This window comes from Larus michahellis, chromosome 3 (genome assembly GCF_964199755.1).
Source record: "Larus michahellis chromosome 3, bLarMic1.1, whole genome shotgun sequence".
In the NCBI taxonomy this organism is placed as follows: Eukaryota; Metazoa; Chordata; class Aves; order Charadriiformes; family Laridae; genus Larus; species Larus michahellis.
This window is the reverse complement of record NC_133898.1, coordinates 109,008,678-109,026,678: the sequence shown is the minus strand read 5'-3', so window position 1 is coordinate 109,026,678 and position 18,001 is coordinate 109,008,678. Positions and strand designations below refer to the sequence as shown.

At 39.8% G+C, this 18,001-nt stretch overlaps 1 protein-coding gene across 35 annotated transcripts in view; it reads left to right on the top strand.

Moving 5' to 3' along the window:
- Positions 1–18,001, top strand: part of DLGAP2 (DLG associated protein 2) — a 480,112-nt gene that overhangs the window by 405,883 nt on the left and 56,228 nt on the right. For all 35 annotated transcript variants that reach the window (XM_074581683.1, XM_074581678.1, XM_074581677.1 and 32 more), the window contains 2 exons: positions 6,089–6,236; positions 9,880–10,099. In XM_074581683.1, coding sequence (XP_074437784.1) covers positions 6,089–6,236; positions 9,880–10,099 — 368 coding nt within the window. The remainder of the gene's footprint in view (positions 1–6,088; positions 6,237–9,879; positions 10,100–18,001) is intronic.

The window sequence follows — 18,001 nt, the reverse complement described above, 5'->3', positions numbered from 1 at the left end:
TTTCATGTACCTACAAAGACATAGTTAAGATAGATCCAGATAGAGAAATGAATATCCATTGAAATGCAAATCTCTCAATAAAATAGGGTTTGATAACTTATGCTACCATGCTAATCCTAATGCACCTCCCTTTTAGGTGCCCAAGATGAATTCTTTTACCATTTTTATCTTTTTGTCCCAGAATGATACTTCTGAATTGCATATACTGATTTAAACAGAAGTGATTGTACTTTCTTTAATGTTCCTATTCATTCAGAGATTTTTGGACAAATGCAGGCATGATCATGGAAATAAAATGTACAACTTTAGAATATTACAATTCCAAAAATTAATTTGATGGAAAATGGACTTTCTTTATATCTGGTGCTCCCTTAATAAACCTGATAGACCTATTCAGAGTCAGAAGGTGACTTTCTTGCTGCAACTTTTGGAGGCCTAGGAAGATTTAAATTCACTTTTGGTACCTTCTTGACCCAGGGTGCACAGGTGGCTGAACATTTGACAAAGAACAGGTACTCTGGGGAGTGTTTGCTATTTTGAATGTGAGTAGATCAAAGAATGACCTTGACAAGCATATGACATTTGCTGCGTTGTTGGCATCATGTTCATACTTTTCTGAGCAAAGGTATTAGCTTTACGACAAAGTATATGATATCAATCACTTATTAGAAAATAAAATACAGACAGGGGAAAAAAAAAAAGCAGTGTGACAGAGATCCCTTTCTCCGGAGTCATACACCTCATGTTCCCACTAGTGTTGACTGCTGCTCAGGAAGCTGAGTTTGTAGGGAGAAGTTAGGGAGTTTCTTTGTTTTGTTTTGTTTTGACCACGGCTTAGCTATAAGCTGTAAAACCATGTCAGCCTCTAAATCTCACATTTCGAGGTGCCCTAAAAGTGAATCCGTGTTGCTTTACTATCATACATATCTTTTCACCAAGTGACAAAAAGATTTGTCTTCTGCAGCGGTTGCATAAGTCACGGTGAAGTACTGCGTGTTGTAATTCTAGCTTGCAGTAATACTCGTCATACAGCAATGACAAGTGGCTTCAGGAAACACGTCCTCGGTGTTCATCAGGATCTGAACTCAGTGAGGACAAAGCATGGGCTGAGTGCTGCACAAAGTGATAGACTTCGAGTGAGTGGTGCCAGGTGCTGTGGTAACAGACCGCAGCGGGAATGACACAAATCCCCCAGCTCTAGATGCTGAAACCTTTGGGCTGCCTCAGACACTATCCATGGTCATACAAGCCTGCCAAAAGTTACATAAAACAATAGAATGCAGGAAAAAAAACACCCTAAAAGTTAGCTATTTACTGTCTGTAAGCTAAAGTAAGCATCTGACTTCTTTTGAAAATACACAGTTAACAGAGGAGGAAATAGATGGCTAAATAATAGATGGCTAAAGATGAGGAAACAAGAGTCCTTCCCTTATCTTTAGTTAATGCTTGATTGCAGCTATCGGATTAGCTTACGTGATTATTCTTTTCATTAAAACATGTTCTAAATAGCTTTCTAGTTTTACAAGTCTTCTATTACAATGGCGTAAGTGAGGAAAAGATAAGGAGATGTAGATGTGCTCTTCCATCTCCTGAAATCTCTTGACAAATCTTATCTAATGCTTTTTGATTACAATATAAGTAAACTTAAACTTCCTCCTATGTTTTCACTGTACTGAGTCCTGTTAAGGGTGGCTACAAGATGTGGCAAAACGCAGAAGGAAATTTGTGTTCTGCAGTCAGAGACAAACAATTGTCCTTGTTTTGTTTTACTTTTCTATAATTTTTTAAACACATCTTGTTGCTTCTAGGGCTTAAGTAACAGGTATTTTCCAGCAGTTGTTTTCCCCCATTCTGCTCTTAAATTTCATTCTTGGTGAGGTGTGGGCAAGAACAGTTAGTTCGTACAAAAAGGCTTTTGTGAAAGCCAGCTTACTCCCCAGGGAGGGAGTAAGATTAGGTGGCTGTAGCGGGGGTGAGCTGGACTCCGCTGGTGGATAGGGGTGTTAAGGGAACTTTTGAAATCTGCAGAGGACAGAAGTAGGATAAGTGGCCCAGTTCTGGCTTCTCTGATGATGTTTTGGAAGATCTTGAGCGGGACAACTGTGAGCTGGGAATTAAGAGGGTTCTAGGGAGCAGTAAGGATTAGGATCTGGGTTGGTCAAGAATGAAGGAGACCTGTACTTTGGCGTTTCAGTAAATGTAAGTTCTGGGGCTGGAGGAAGGGGCAGCTTTCAGATAGGAGCAGCAGGGAGTATGAGATTTGGATCTCATATTCTGAGTTTCTGCAGACTAGAGGAATGCAAGAAAAGCGAGGCTGCGATGCAAGACTCTTAAAAACTGCTAAGCAGGAACTGTTTTTTGGACTGCTGCCTCGTCCCTTATTCTCTACCTAATTTTTGCTGTTGGAATATGCAGCCTAACCTTTTTCCCGTTCACCCTAAATCAGGCTGACATGCTATCCCCGATATGCTATCAGATATACTGTCCCAGATAAGCATGCCATGCTATAGCTCACTTTATGTGCTTATAGAACAGTATTTTTCCTCCCCGAATACACTAAGGCAATCTGCTGAGCATCGAAAGCGCTGTTGCAAATTTAGCTATCTTCACTGGGAGTCCTAAAGCAGCATTCTCAAGAGCTGCAAGGTCATTACATGGAACTACCTTATTCCCGAAATTTTTCTCTAGGCTTTGAGTCTTGCTTGCAGCTGAGATGAGAAGTATCTCAAATTTAAGACCTCTTCCTAGCTGCCCTGGACTTCCTCTGAAGCCAATGAAAAAGGCAAAGCAACCTTTTTTGATGGCAAAAAAGCTTTTAAAGGGGAATCTATTCCTAAGACCTTGTCTCTTTGGAAAAGCAAATGGAAAGAGAACGGACATACCAGTTTATTTTTTCCTGTTAGTCTCATTCTCTTCCTCCTTTTCCATAGTACTGAACTTTAGAGTCACCTCCTCGATGTTAATGTTTGGGTTTGTGGCCTTGGAAATGAACTGTCAAACCATCTTGTGTGCTCGTGCTGGTCTTGCCCTTCTTCAGTAATCAGCTGAGATATAAGATCATCTACTACAGAGCAAAAAAGAAAATTCTTTTCTTTTATCAAAGTGATAGAGCTGTGGTGTTTTGGAAATGGTCAAGAATTTTGTTCCTAAGCTTATAGATGGAGTGGATGTTACTAAAAAGCCAGCATTTACCACTGTCACATTTGGTGTGTGTTTTGTAGCGTTGTTGACAAGCCTGAAAGTTCCTTGAGCAATAGATTACAACATTTGAGAGCAACTTCCCCATGTAACTTTTGGATCTATGGCATTTTGGTCTAGATCATGTTTATAGCAAGGTCATCATTTTTACCATGCATTGACACGTTTATCCTAGAAGACAACTTTGAGTCTATATCTTAGAAATTAAAACTAATCTTTTCTTTTTATCAGAAAAATTTCAGAGTATTAATCAAATGGATGTGAAATTGCTTTTACAACCTAATATATGTAACATTTATTTTTGCTACAGTCCTATGAATCAATTCCTCTTCTCAGATAAATGAAAAATTATTTAACTATCAGGTAATGTCCAAACACATCCATCAGAATTCAGCTGCTTAACAGTACCATGGAATAACAAGCTTCTTCCCCTAATAAATTATTGCTGTAGAAATTGTTGGTTGTATTTAATGATAGCAATACCTCACAAGGAACCGGTATGTGCATGATGAAATACTAGGTTGTTGAGCATTACTTAGCAAAGGAGACAGTTATTAGGAGCCAGTTTAAAGTAATTAATTTTTAAGTTGTTTATAAAATAATTAATAATTTATAGTTTCATTCTGTAGCTTCTATCTTTTCTTAACGTGGCCCGTGTTTTAATGAAGAAACCTGAAACAGCTCTTTTGCAAACTGTCTCTGAACTCAGAATCCCAGATTTGCCACCTGATGACAAGCAGAAGGTCCAGAGGGGACTCATCTGTTTTGAAAAATACTAAATTAACAATACCAGACAGATTTAGTAAAGCATGTGCAAAGAATCAGCATGACACAAAGCAGGTGACAGTCATCAGCCTGCTGCCTAGAGAGGAAAGGAGGTTTAGTTACATCCAGCAACTGATATAGATGGGGAGGTTCTACACCACTTCGCCTAATCTATTATACTTATCTTCATACCTATGGGAACAAAAAAATGCTGCTACGGTTGTTTTCATCATCTGAAACCAAATTAGAGCCACTATCAGATAGATATGATAATCTGCAAACCACTTTGACCGTAATGACTTAATTAACCTCTGATCATATGCCTGCATCAATCTCATAGATTTGCGTTTTGGTTTTAGCAGTTTTAGCATAGTTTCTACATAGATTACCTCTGCTGTGAGGTTACAGAGGTATTCCATAGAAGGCACTGAATAAAGACAGGAAGAAAAAAGTGCTTTTACTCCCGGAAAACTTCTTAAGAATTCAGAAAAATGCCTGCCTTGTACCAAGATGAACACAAAACTTGGCCTTTTTTACTGGAGAAGAAGAAGGCCGCCTGTCTCAGAGGAGCAGATAGCCCAGCCATTGGTAGATGCTGTTGAGGAAGCAAGGCTGTGTCTGTGTTGACGCTGAGATGGCCAAGTCAGGGAGAACACATGGAAGCGCTTGAGAATGGATCTCCCAAGTATAAGGTCGGGGGAGGGTCTATAAAATCCCATCTGTTCGTGCAGCTGGTGATGTGAGGGAACCCTGGGTCATCACATGTCCGACATCAAACGACATGGCCACACAGGGAGATGGAGCTCAACACAATTTGCCGCTCTGGTCAGAGCCATGATAAAAGGTCTGAGATTCCTCCCCACGTGCTCCTCGGGGATTGCATCCAGCCCAAACTCGGGTTGTGTCCACTTAGTGAGAAAGGCTGAGTCCTTCCTCAAGCACCAGCCTTATGGTCATGCTCAGCGTTTGATATATATGGTCTAAGAAACAAGGTCCCGGTTTGTGCCTCATTTTGCACCAGGCATTGAACCTGTGGCTTTCTCATTCACTGAGTGATCTGGTCCTTCCAGGGAGGAAGCTTCCCCTTCACAGGGAAATTCCCGACAGCCTGGGCTTGTGTCACAGCCACTGCTGGACTGAGTAATTCTGCCGGCTCAGCTTGAAATAACCGTATTGCCAATATGGACAGACATTCAACTGGCACAAATCTATTGTTCCCAGAAACTATGTTTTTGTTAAATTTCTGTTAAATTTAAGGAATAAATATAAAACCTGCCTGTTTACCACACAAACCCCAATATTTTCCAAAACATTAATTTATTATTAATTATGTCTAGGGATGAGCGTCACGTGCCTTCTAAAATCTGATTTTCAGAGGTTCTGAGAACTCTGGTAAACTTTGTTTGCGACTTTCATTTTTTAAAATTTTGTATTCAAAGCAAAGTACTGTTCTTTTGTTAGGCTTATGTATTTTCCTGGAATGATAATCAATATGGTTAACATAAAACATGAAGACTAACATACCCTTGTAGTGAAAGCATACCGAAAGGGGCTCAGTGTGGTGTTAAGATCCCAGTCCTCCAAAGCGGGAGATGTGTTGCAAGCAAAGCATTTCTAGAGCTTTGTGCTGTTGCTCTGAGTACCTTGTTAATCTATATTTTTAGCTTAACATGGGATATTTTGATCTTTTGCAAAAATATATCAGTCCTTTGAAGATAAAAGGTCTCGATGCCTAATACCCTGATGAAAACCAGATGACAAGTGGCAGATTTTATCTATGAAGAAAGATTGTTAGTTACTTTGGTTTGTGCTTTAGCTCTGGTTCTTGTTCCTGTTGACCTAGACATTCTCTTTTAGTAAAATTCCATATCAATAGCCAGGAGGACTGATGATGTTTAAATACAGCAAAGACTTAAAAATGTATGTCATCTAGGCAGCAGAACTGCAGACAGATTCTCTGCTTGTGCGTTTGACTACAACAGATCTATGATGCTTTATAGAGAGCGAGATTTGGACCCTGGGGAATGGATTTGTGAGTCTCATACAAATTACTGTCTTTAGTGTCCTAATTGATTCCATCTGTAGTTTCACACCCTCTCCTTTTTTCTTCCTCTTTCCTTTGTAGTCAGAGCTACCTTCAAACTGCAAGTGACGTGCCTGGGGGTCACAACCTGGATCCCTCTGCAAACTACAATTCCCCAAAGTTTCGCTCAAGGAATCAGAGCTATATGAGAGCAGTGAGCACGCTCAGTCAGGCCAGCTGTGTTAGTCAGGTGGGAAATTCTTGTTATAACTTTTCTTATAGGTTAATCACAGATGCCAGAGTTGTTACTGGTGGATGGTTTTAGGTTGAGTTTTTTGTGGTTTTTGTTTTTTGTTTTTTTAAATTAATATCAAACTGAGGATGTGAATTGTCAAAGTAACTCAGTTCTAAGAAATGTAACCCTTGTTCAAAATTTCAAGAAAAATACTGAATGCTAGAAGCAAAGGGACACTATCACACATAATATTTTCCATTTAATTGTTCATTAAAATTCTAAATACTGGTATTTTCATTTTCAGTCTGTATTAAATATTTAAATGTGAAGAAGATTCAGACTGAGCATAGGGGGCACACTCCTACAATACGCATCCTCTGAAAATATCTACTCTGACTTCAGTAAATGTGGGTTGCCGGATTACGATATAGATTGAAATAATTATGCTCCAAAGGAGCAGTGATTCATCTCTGAACTCAATCCCTCACTCTTCTTGGGTGAAAGAAGAAGTCCCATCAATTATTCTACGTGTGGGGACTTCGGAAAAGAGACATTTTTCCACCCTGTTGGTTTTATGTTGGTTAGTTAGTACTAATTCATGTTGAAGTCAGATCTGAATCAGGCCTGAAGTGCAAGCAGCCGTATGAAGTATGTGCATGTTCTGTTTAGCAGAGGACTTTAGAAACGTTGGAAATCTTATGTAATGTTCACTGGTCCTGACATTTCTTCACTGTGTTGCTTCATGACAGGTGGGCCCTGCCCTTTTCTCAGACATGTGTTACTTTATTTTTCCTTGACCATTTAGTGAGACACCTAAGGGTGTAGCTAATTATATACAATGGTTATGCTAAAAACACAATCTTTTTAAAGCAATTTTATATTCACTCACATTGAATTTCTATTGCATGGCTGTTCAGGCCTGGATTCAACTCATCTAACTTGAGGCTTTTAACTGAGGCAACAACTAAAGCTTCCTCTGTAGTTAATGGAGTGAAAGAGTTTCTTCCAGGACAATGCACATCCCAAGTGGGCTGAGAGCCCTCTGGAAATGCTTGTCGGTCTCCACTGACTGGAGAGAGTTGGGAGGGACTAGTTGCCTGACTAATGCCCTTCGGTCAAATTCCTTAATTTATGTGGGGTAAATGAAGTACAATCTTGTATAGCACACATCAGAATTAAACAGTCAGTCATTTTCTGAACCTTTCATTATTTTATATAGCTCCCTTGTGAAACCTGTCCCCATCGTTCTCATGCCTTGGTTTGCCATTACCCTGGTTCGATTATTTTATATTTTTATTACACTCTGGTTTTGAGAAAGTTTCACAAGAATTCGATCCTGCATTCAAAGCGAGTGTTGTTTGCTGTCACCTAACAATGCTGTAATATAGAACTACTCTAACACCTTCTGCCTCTTTGACCACGTCTGTGCATGGAGATGTTCACTGAGTTGTCCATAATGACTAATTGGTTTCAGCAGTGGTTAAAATTCTTCATTCCAATGTGCATTACCTGGAAAGATGTCCACAATAGATTTCATTTGCAGGTAGATTGCTCAATTGGCCAGATTAACTAAACCTGCTGGACGTAGTTCCTTACTTTCTTTTTCAGTCTTCACTAACCTACGTCATTTTGTGTCAACCACATACTTCCTACCTCACAGTCCAGCTCTTTCCACACCAGTAATAAATGCATTTAATAGATAATACACTGAGTAAATGTATTAAAATAACAAGTTCTGAACTTTGCTGTTCCCTTTTCTTTTTCCATGAGGCCATCATCTTCTTGGTCCATTTACATAATAGCATTTTGTATGATCTGTGATATTGTTAATGCCTTTTTTTTGTGTGTGAAATCCTTCCTTTCTCACTCTTGACCAAGGGTGAAGTCAAGAAAGACGCTGGGTTCCATGGTTTTTATTTTAATTTAAGTTTTAAAAATTTTATTTTTCTATTGTCAATGACCTTAGTTTGAAAGAAGTGGTTAGGACTTAAATTGTTTATGGACTACATTACCATAAATTTCCTGATCAATGATGTATGCAAAATATTTCAGCCTAAAATATTTTTTTTAATCTTTTCGAGATTGCATTAGTCTACTTAACTTTATTAGAAGCAAATTTTATGAAGGGTAATGTAATTTATTTCAGAAGATATTTAGTAGCCAAAATGTCTTACATGAAATTAAAATATCAGTTATTCATTATCATCAGAAGTTCCGTATGAAATTTCCATTTACTTAATCAAAATCCTAAAACATTTGCAACATTTGCACTCACTCTGTTTCCATAATGAATAATGTACTAGGAACAGTAATAATGAAAAATGCACTCAGCAGACGTATAAAAAAAGTGGTATCAACTGGATGTGCTGTTTAGTGAAGCTATGAATTTAACTTGGTATTTATACTGATTCTGACTTCTAGCACTCTCTTTTTAAATAAATTATTATTAGGAGGACATATCAGAATGACATGTATTGTCCATACAATGTTAACTTCCTACCTGATTTTGGATAAATATAATTTCGAATTATTTGGTTACATTTACAGGTAGTTAGGGTTGACTTCAGAGAACCTGTTAAGAATTGTCTAGGTAGAATTTAGGCACCCATTTTCAAAACTGCAATACACGGTTCCCTACCAAGAGGTTCTCTGGGCTTGGCCAGCCTGCCGAAACCTTTTTTATTGTGAAGCAATCTAAAAATCTACAGTTTTGTGTCGTGCCCAACCTGCAGGACAGGGTCAGCAGGTAGATGCTGGCTCCTGCCCAAGCCCTGTGGGGAGCTGGAGGGTGATGCTGAAATCCCCCAAGGGGCCAGCCTGGTAGGTGATGCAGGTAGGCACATCTAGGGTGCTCTGACAGGCAGGGCTCCTCAGCACACCTGGTGGCAGAAGTCTCAGGCTTAAAATAATGCTGCTGAAGAAGAGGCAGCAGTAGCGGCTGCATCTCCACTGTTTTTCCGTGGTAGTGGAATGGCTAACCCAGTTAAGAAGGGAATGAGTTTGGTTTAGGGCGCTTCTTAGGTAAAGGTGGTCAAAGCATTACTTTCTCACTTGACCACTTTTCACTCTATTTGAGACAACGGTTATTCTTTCACGTGCTTCACTGGACACAACTCTAGATGCAGTATTTCTCAAACCTTTCAGAACCTCTGAACTTACATGTCTTCAAGTATGAGATACTTCCTTGAGCCCCTTTACAGTGAAAGGAAGATAACAACCTACCACACAGGCTAAATGTCCACATGAGTAGGAACTTTGCTGATAAGCGAGGAACACAGGCAATCCACCCTCACCTTTTGAGGGCTAATATTAGTGTAGCTGTTTTCTCTTCTCCTATCCTGACAGAAAATGGATTTCTATCAGTGCAGAGTGATCTTGTTGATTACCATTAAATCATGTATTTGCAATCCTCTGAATATGCCCAAAGATATTAAATGTAAAATTAATTGTATGGCATGTGTGATGTACTTATTATATACATATAAAGAACTGATGTAAGTTTAAAAAAATGTGAATGTGATCAGAAGGGATTACTACATTTTAACTATTTGCTAAAACAGTTCTTCATCAATGTACAGGTGTCCATTTGAGATGTTGAGGCCGTGATGATCACAAAAAAGCAAGTCAAAAATCAAATGCATTGTTGTTGTTTATTCAGATGAGTGAAGCAGAGGTTAATGGGCAATTTGAATCGGTGTGTGAATCAGTGTTTAGTGAAGTTGAAGCTCAGGCAATGGATGCCCTTGACCTCCCTGGATGTTTCCGAACAAGAAGCCACAGTTACTTGCGTGCCATTCAGGCAGGCTATTCCCAAGATGATGAATGTATACCTGCGATGGCATCTTCCAACATCACCTCAACTATCAGGTCAACCACAGGTAAGCAAATCTACACTGACCCTTCCACTATTCTGCATGTAAAAATGTGTCGTCTTGTTTTGTAAAAGGATGCTTGACACTGGAAACAATTCCCGTGTGTAGTGATAATATTTGATAACGGTGTTCTTAGCTTTGTAATACTGTACCGTTGTGGCTACAGCTTGCAATAAGCTCCATCTGGGGAAAATCCTGCAAGCATAATATAATGGACCTGGACTTTTGACCTCCATTTCCCATACATACAGTTATCCAGGTGCAAAAAGAAAAACGCAAGTGCAAATGATATTTTTCAAATATTGATATTGGTAGAAATTTCCATATTTTTGTCTATCAAGTGATTGATCTTCTAAATGATATCAGTTGCACTGATTTTAATTTAGGTCCTCAAAGTACCGAAAGAAAAAGAGAAGCAAGATTTTAAATATTTGGTCTGAACGCTTACAGGCAATTAACTTAGCAGGGAATTAGTTACTTACTTCTAGAAAAGGCGTAACCAGTTGTATCAATACACTGAATCATAAACATTATGGCAAGCTTCAGACATCTGCTATTACTCATCAGTAGCCATTAGCATTCATTGTTATACCATTCGCTTTTAGGATCTTCTAACATTCTTCTGGCAACTTTCTTTTCTCTTCTTAGTTGCTTAGCAAAGATGATAGCTTTATTCATTTTAGGATATTAGCATCTAGTATTGGTAGAGAAAAGATTGCACAGATGGTAGTTAAATAATTAAAATGAAATCTACAACAAATATATATTCTTTGTTAAGTGATCCAAATTCACTTTTATGTTTCCAAATATGTTAATGTCAGTTCCTAATTATGATATTGTACTTGCCACATACTATTAAATTGCAGTGCGGGCTTCCTGTCTACAAAAGGTAAAAATAGAACTCAAAATATATCATGCAAAAATACTTTTTAAATTATTTGCTTGACACATCTGTTGTATAACAGAACAGTGGGAGCTTAGAGAGGAAGTAAGCTGAGGCTGAATAACACAAATTTGCATTCCAGAAGTAGCATAAAATGTTATTTTATCTTAAGCATAGTATTTTAATTGCTATATATAACTTCGTGTAAAGCTAGAAGTTGTGGCTTACAGTGCCACCTCTAGGGATGTTTCTGTCCTTTGTTTAATAGAGATGCTATCGTGATATAAAATGAGATTTTATTGCTACCCTAGAGACTAATTTTCATCTTTGTCATATAGTACTGTGTGATTATTATGAAGAAACTTCCATGACAAAAGACACAACTAAATATCTGTTTTGGTGTCTGACTCCGAGTACTGAATGGGAATACTTTCAGGAATTACTTTGGCTACAAAGTTGATTGGGTTTAACCTAAGCTGTCTTGAGTTTATGTGCTAGATAAACCCAAAATTCTCACTCTAAGGAATTTGTTTTAAATTCGCTAGAGCTACAAAGCAGAATAATAGAATATGTTTGGGAAAATAACCAGATTAGGCAGTAAATATGTTTGCATCCCAGTGTTTTCATACTTCTGAACAATGTTTTGCATTGGTTAGCAGTCTGCTGGTTAAATACTGTGGGTTTAAAAAATTTACCCTTTGTTTCACACATGGCATCTCCCTCATCTCCGATATGATTTATCAGATAGGTTTTCTTGCCCAAATATGTAATCTTTCTGCTTTGTTGTGGTGAGGTGATATTGACATTGTGGAGAAAAAAGATCATTTGAGGTGTTTTTCTCAGCCAAAGCTGTTTCCAAGCCTATGGACTGCGTACAGTTCTGAGTGTGGTTCTGTTCTCAAACTATTATCTCTATACCACCGAGCAAATTTGTCCTCAACTTCTATGTGAGATAAATATTCAACTTAGAAATATTTATCTGTTTTACAGGAAGAGTAAGGATTGTGTGATTCACTGCTAATTGAAAATTTCAGTTGCCAAATAAGTTCCTGTCTTTAAAATCCTAGGGGTAACTCTTCCATATTTCTCTCTTCAGCCCCTGTCACTTTGGAGGGAAATGCTTCATTTCCTATCATTACTATAATTAAAAAAAATAATAAAAATCTTACTTCCCAAGCTCTCTCTGAAAATTGTAAAAGAAGCGGTTGCCTGAAATGTGGAAATGGTGTTGGCAGATATTTGACATTTATATGGGCTTCATTCAAATAAATGTCAGAAAGGTCAAAGTTTTACATCAGCCTTCAGTTCCAATTCAGTCCTTTTGAATTCTTAGGAAAATTACATTACATTAAGTCCTTTTTTCTTCTGCTGTAACAAACTCTTCTTGGCAAAGAAACTAAGGCAATTTCTTAGAAAATTAACAGCCATTGCAATTTAATTATTACTTGAAATTTTAGTGATATAGGTCATGACTGCCTCTTATCGATGTTGTAAAGCAATTAAATCATAACACACAGGCTTAGCTAAAAATTAATTCATGTAACTAAAAATGTAAATCTAAAATAAAAAATGCAATATTTGATCTATGAATTCAATTACAAAAGTACGGACGATATATTTACAGCATGCGGTTTCCTAAAATGTTCCTAGATGCATTAACAGCTTTCAGAAGGTAGGAAGGTTGCCACTATAATGAATATTATGTAGACATCATTAATGGACTCTGTTAACAGGGTTTTCTAATAGATGGGAAAAGAACTACCAGAGACTGGCTCTTCTTAAATGTATACGACTTTGGAGAGAAAGCCCTGTGGTTCATTGGGAATATCTATGGTACTAATGAACACATAACTTTTGCATGGACCCACATAGTTTGATTATTTGTGGAACCAGGCTTCTCCACCTCTGATGGAGACTGGGTGACAAGACATAGGGCACTGCCTGTTGTCCCAGGTGTCAGGGAATGAGACAAGTGACAGTGCAGAGGAGGCAGCCAGCATTGCTGGCACACTGGAAGCTAGACCTGGACTCTGTGTGACCCCTGCTAAGACTCATATTTCATTATGGTTTGGGCATTTCTATCCATCCCGTTTCATTTTTGTAAAGAGATAATGAACCCAGTACAAAATACTTCATGTTAAAAGCCCTGAATGACAGCGTGTGCTTTCTGACTCTGAACTGTATCCAGCTGCAGCTGTCAGATGCACAGCTGAGAAAATACAGCTCCAGCTGCTGCTGCCTCCCACCTTGTCCCTCCATCCCAGACAACATGTAATTTCCTGAATGGGAAGGCACAGAGTGCAGCAGTCATCCTAACTGCTACTGCCATACGTCTTTGCTACTCTTGTGAACAATGCTTCATTTTTCAGGAAGAGTTGATAAAATCTGGGACACTTTTCCAGGTAGTACCAGCTCGGTTCCCTATTGTCTCAGTGTATCTGCATGTATATGGGTAGCGTAGCGGAGTGCCGTGGGGAGGTATGGAAGCTACCAGAGGTGTTGGAGCTGTGCCACGACCAGCTCGGTGCATGGTGAGCTATGGATGTGTAGTCCTGTTGGGAAGCAGAGTGCAGCAGGCTGGGAGCAGTGTCCCAGTAACACGCAATCCCACCTGCAACACCTACCTCACCTACCTTGTCTTACTGAAAAGTAATTCAAATACCCTGCCACAACACTGGGTTGTACTATGAAAACATAACCAACGAGGAAGTCTGGCAGATCTTAACTGCTCTCTGGTTGTTTCCCCCTTGCCTGACAATCACAGAATCACAGAATGGTGGAGGTTGGAAGGCACCTTCGGACATCATCTAGTCCAACCCCCTGCCAAAGCAGGTTCACCTAGAGCAGGCCTAGAGAAGGTCAACTTATTTTTCTTACATGTAGAGAGTCCTGTATATGACTGACTTCATATGTTATAGAGTATTTCAGGATGTTTCCTCATACTTTCTCCTGCTGATGTTGTTTTACTTTACTGAGAATGCAGAAATACTGAGTTGCAATCATACTGGAGGTAGCACTTGGGATGGTCTGTTGTGAAGCAGAAGAACGTGTTAAAATCCCTCCTCTGAGGCTGAGAACATTTTGATATTTGCACCTTTGGCCATCCAGGATATCCTGAACACCAGGTTATTACGTGTTCAGATGTGGGGGCACACTCAGTTTCTCCTGATGGCATTATTATACATTGCATAAAACATGTTCATATTTACTGAGAGAGACACTGCTGCTCTAGCCCACCCATCAGGACACTCACCCATCAGGTGGGATACCTGCTCATCGAATATTGCTTTTATATGCAAATATAAACTTCTGAAACAGAAAAGACTAAATATCCTATAAGGAGGAACTGAAGCACTCCAGTCAGAAGTACAAAATCCTTCTCCAGCCACAAGCACGGACCGAGTGGCCTCAGTTAAGTTCTTCAGCTTTTAGGCTGATGAACAAAAGGGAGCATCCTCTTCAGTTTCTTAAAACTACTTCACATTTTCCTCTAACCCAAGTTATTTGGCTACAACTGTATTTTTTGATAAATGGATTAATGGCCCAAAAAAAGCCACCTAACTATGGACTTCAGCACAATGGGGACTGAGTCACGGGACGGCATCCTGGATTTCTGTCCTATGTTAAGTATCAGTCCAAGATCTCTTCTCCCACTTCAGGGATTTCCAGCCGATTTTGAGAGAAGCTTAGCATGAAGCACTGCTGATTTCAGGGGATATAGTTACTAGCCTTAAGTGGCCAGTACACTGCGTTACAATAACTTTATTTTTCTAGAAAATGTAGCATAATGCAAACCTGTCAGATCAGTTGTATATGGACCTCCTTTTATCTAATTCTTAGCCCGTAGCTCTACTAAACTTGTGCTTGCTAAAGAATCCACTGAAAAAGATGAGAAGTAGGGAACTGTCTTTTGTCCATTTTACTTTTCTCAGCCAGCAGGAGTCTGCTTGGCAATGAGTAAACTTCAGAGAATTCCACGTTTACTGAACTATTGAGCACTAATTCCAAAACCAATTAATTCAAACAAGGTCACATTGCATGAGGGAGTTTTCAATTACAGCTCATACGATTGCTCAGAATGCCTGAGGAATTGCAGGTTTCCTTTCTCCTGACTTAAAGCTATTTTCAGCTTTCCATTTTTGAAATAAGGGGCTGCGTAGGGTGAATTTTTAGAGCGCATGTTTGATATTCAGCCACAAAACTCTCATTGCCAGGAAATAGATTGCATGGTCCTGTACCTACAAACATAAAGGCATGAGAACATGATATTTCATTGAGAAGTTGTGCTGTTCCGTAGCACAGCTATCCCTGCAGACCCAAAAAGGACTGATTCTCTGGTTGCTATCTGAACACTAATGATGGTAGTTTTTCTTTTGGGTTGTTTTTTCCAAAGATATGAGGATACGAAGGGAAGGCAAAAGTTTAAGTCATGGTGCTGTGGAGCTAGTGGAGTTCAGTGAAGGGTCAGTAAGAAGACAAAGAGTCTTGAGCATCCCTCCCATGACAAAAGGATAAGAGAGCTGCAACTGTTCAGCCTGGAGAAGAGAAGGCTCAGAGGGGATTTTGTAGAGGTACATAAATACAAAAACTGGAAAAACACACTCCTTAGTTCCTAAAAGAAAAATATTTTATGATCAATACATGTGTGATTTCCTTTTATTTTCTCAAGAATGAGGTACTTCATCCAGGTGGCTGCTGGGATCTTCTTAATCCAATGTACTGTGGCTAGGAAAACCCAGGCAAATGGAGGAAAAGATATACATGAAGTAACATCGACACAATTTCTGTTCTCTCTATAGAAATAAATGCTGACTCTTAAAGGTTTTTACTGGTATCCATTGCTAATTAATAGCTAGAAGTGGTATCCACAACAGGTATGTTTAAAACCACACAACCTTAAGTCCAAATAAGATATAGAAGGCTGTTTTCTCAATTATAATTTGCCTATTGACTTTGTTTAATTACTGTTGGGGCTCCATGGAATTATCTGGCACTCTGATTCTCTGCAGGAAACATACCATATAACTGTGGGAGCACTTGGGGATCCTGAGTTAACACTTTGATGCTATGCCAACTTGTGTGCCTATACCGTGAGAATAAATCCTATACTAACAGACGATGAGCCCAGTTCTGCACTTGGATACGCACACATCATTTTCATTGCTCTGGGTATAGCTGGGGGGAATAATTAGTCTTTAATTCTTTTAAATATATTGAAGTTTTGCCGCTATGCTGACACTGCTGTTTCATAGCAGCTCTACATGGTGGAAGCGGCAAAGGGAGTCACTGGGATGAAGGTGACACAAGCCCTTTGGTTCGAGGAGTTCAACAGAGGATGGCCAAGGGACCATTGCAACTGTTCATAACTCTGGGATTCCCTGAGACGGAGCAAGGCTGTGCTAATCAGGGCTGCCTGGCCATGTGGACTCCTCAGGCTGATGAGGCATGAAAACAGTTGGAGCGGTGGCCAGGAGCTTTTCATAATTCTCATTCTCCTTGGTACAGATGATCTGCAGAGGCAAAGATAAAAATGAAGTCGCTGCCTTCCATCTATGGTTAGTTTAAAAAATGTGTAATGAGTGTTTCTCCCTTGCTCCTGCTGTTCTGGGCTTGACATAATTCCTCCGTAACCTATTAGATTTGCCAGACAGCTGGTTCTTTTTTTATTAAAAAGGACACCCATGCTCCCTTCCCTGACAGAATTTGGCCTCAAAGCTGTTCTGCGGGGTCAGTTTTCATAGAGCTTTCTCAGCTTCATTTTCTGTATCATATTATAAGGAAGGAAAAAAAAAAAAGAAAAGAAAAAGATAAAAGAAAAAGTTATGCAAGGGAAGTGATTCACTGCTCAGGTATTTGAAACCTTCCTGACATGACAGAAGCTAACAGTGGCAGAGGTAAATCTCAGCCCAGCGATTTAGCTTGAGATTGCCAGAGGCTTTTGTCCTCGGGTGGGTCTGTGCAGGACGGGTGAGCCTGGAAGCTCAGAGCACTTCCTGAAACTTGTAGTGAAAAAGAAGGCAGGATCCCTTTCCTGCCAACACTTCTCCTTCTGTGTTTCTCAGTGAATGAAAACAACTGCTAAGGAGTCTTCTCAGAAGCTCTGCATATATTCAGTCCTGGTTTTTGTTGAAAGCCTATATGTCAGGAGCCGTAATGATGTCGTGTGCACTGGAACTACAATGTTTGCTGTGCTGGGTATAGAGACACCATTTTGTTGCATTCTGACACTATTTTTTACTAGCTCACATGTAATAGCTCATCCATCAGGGCCTCAGCCCATCAGTTAATGTAACTAAGCATAACTCTCGTGAAGCTGACCCAGGTTTGCTTGCTGGCAAACTGGCCCTAGCTTTGTTACGCTTTCAGTACAACAGGGGTGTGAGCTGTGCCCTGCTCTAGGTTCTTTACAATAAAATAATTCTTCCCAAAAACTGTGTGAGCAGCCACGGGGGAATTCCTCTCCTGTGGGTCCTAGCAAAGGCACAGAGGCCGATAGAGGGTGTGTGTGAAGAAAGAGAGCTGCATTTCAAAATAAACTTTACAGCAGCTCAGGTCTCACTGCCATAGGGGCCGCTTTACTTCTAGCATGTACATTGGATAGTAAAACTACTTCCAAAAATGTATTATCAGGCATCCAGCGTGACTTGGACAGGCTGGAGAGCTGGGCAGAGAAGAACCTAATGAGGTTCAACAAAAGCAAGTGTAAGGTCCTGCACCTGGGAAGGAAGAATGCCAAGCACCAGTATAGGTTAGGGGCGGACATGCTGGGAAGCAGCTCTGAGGAGAAGGACCTGGGGGTCCTAGTAGACAGCAAATTATCCATGAGCCAGCAGTGTGCCCTTGTCGCCAAGAAGGCCAATGGCATCCTGGGCTGCATAGGGAAGACTGTGGCCAGTAGGTCGAGGGAGGTCATTCTCCCCCTCTACTCTGCACTGGTGAGGCCACAACTGGAGTACTGTGTCCAGTTTTGGGCTCCCCAGTTCAAGAGGGACAGGGAACTACTGGAGCGAGTCCAGCGAAGGGCA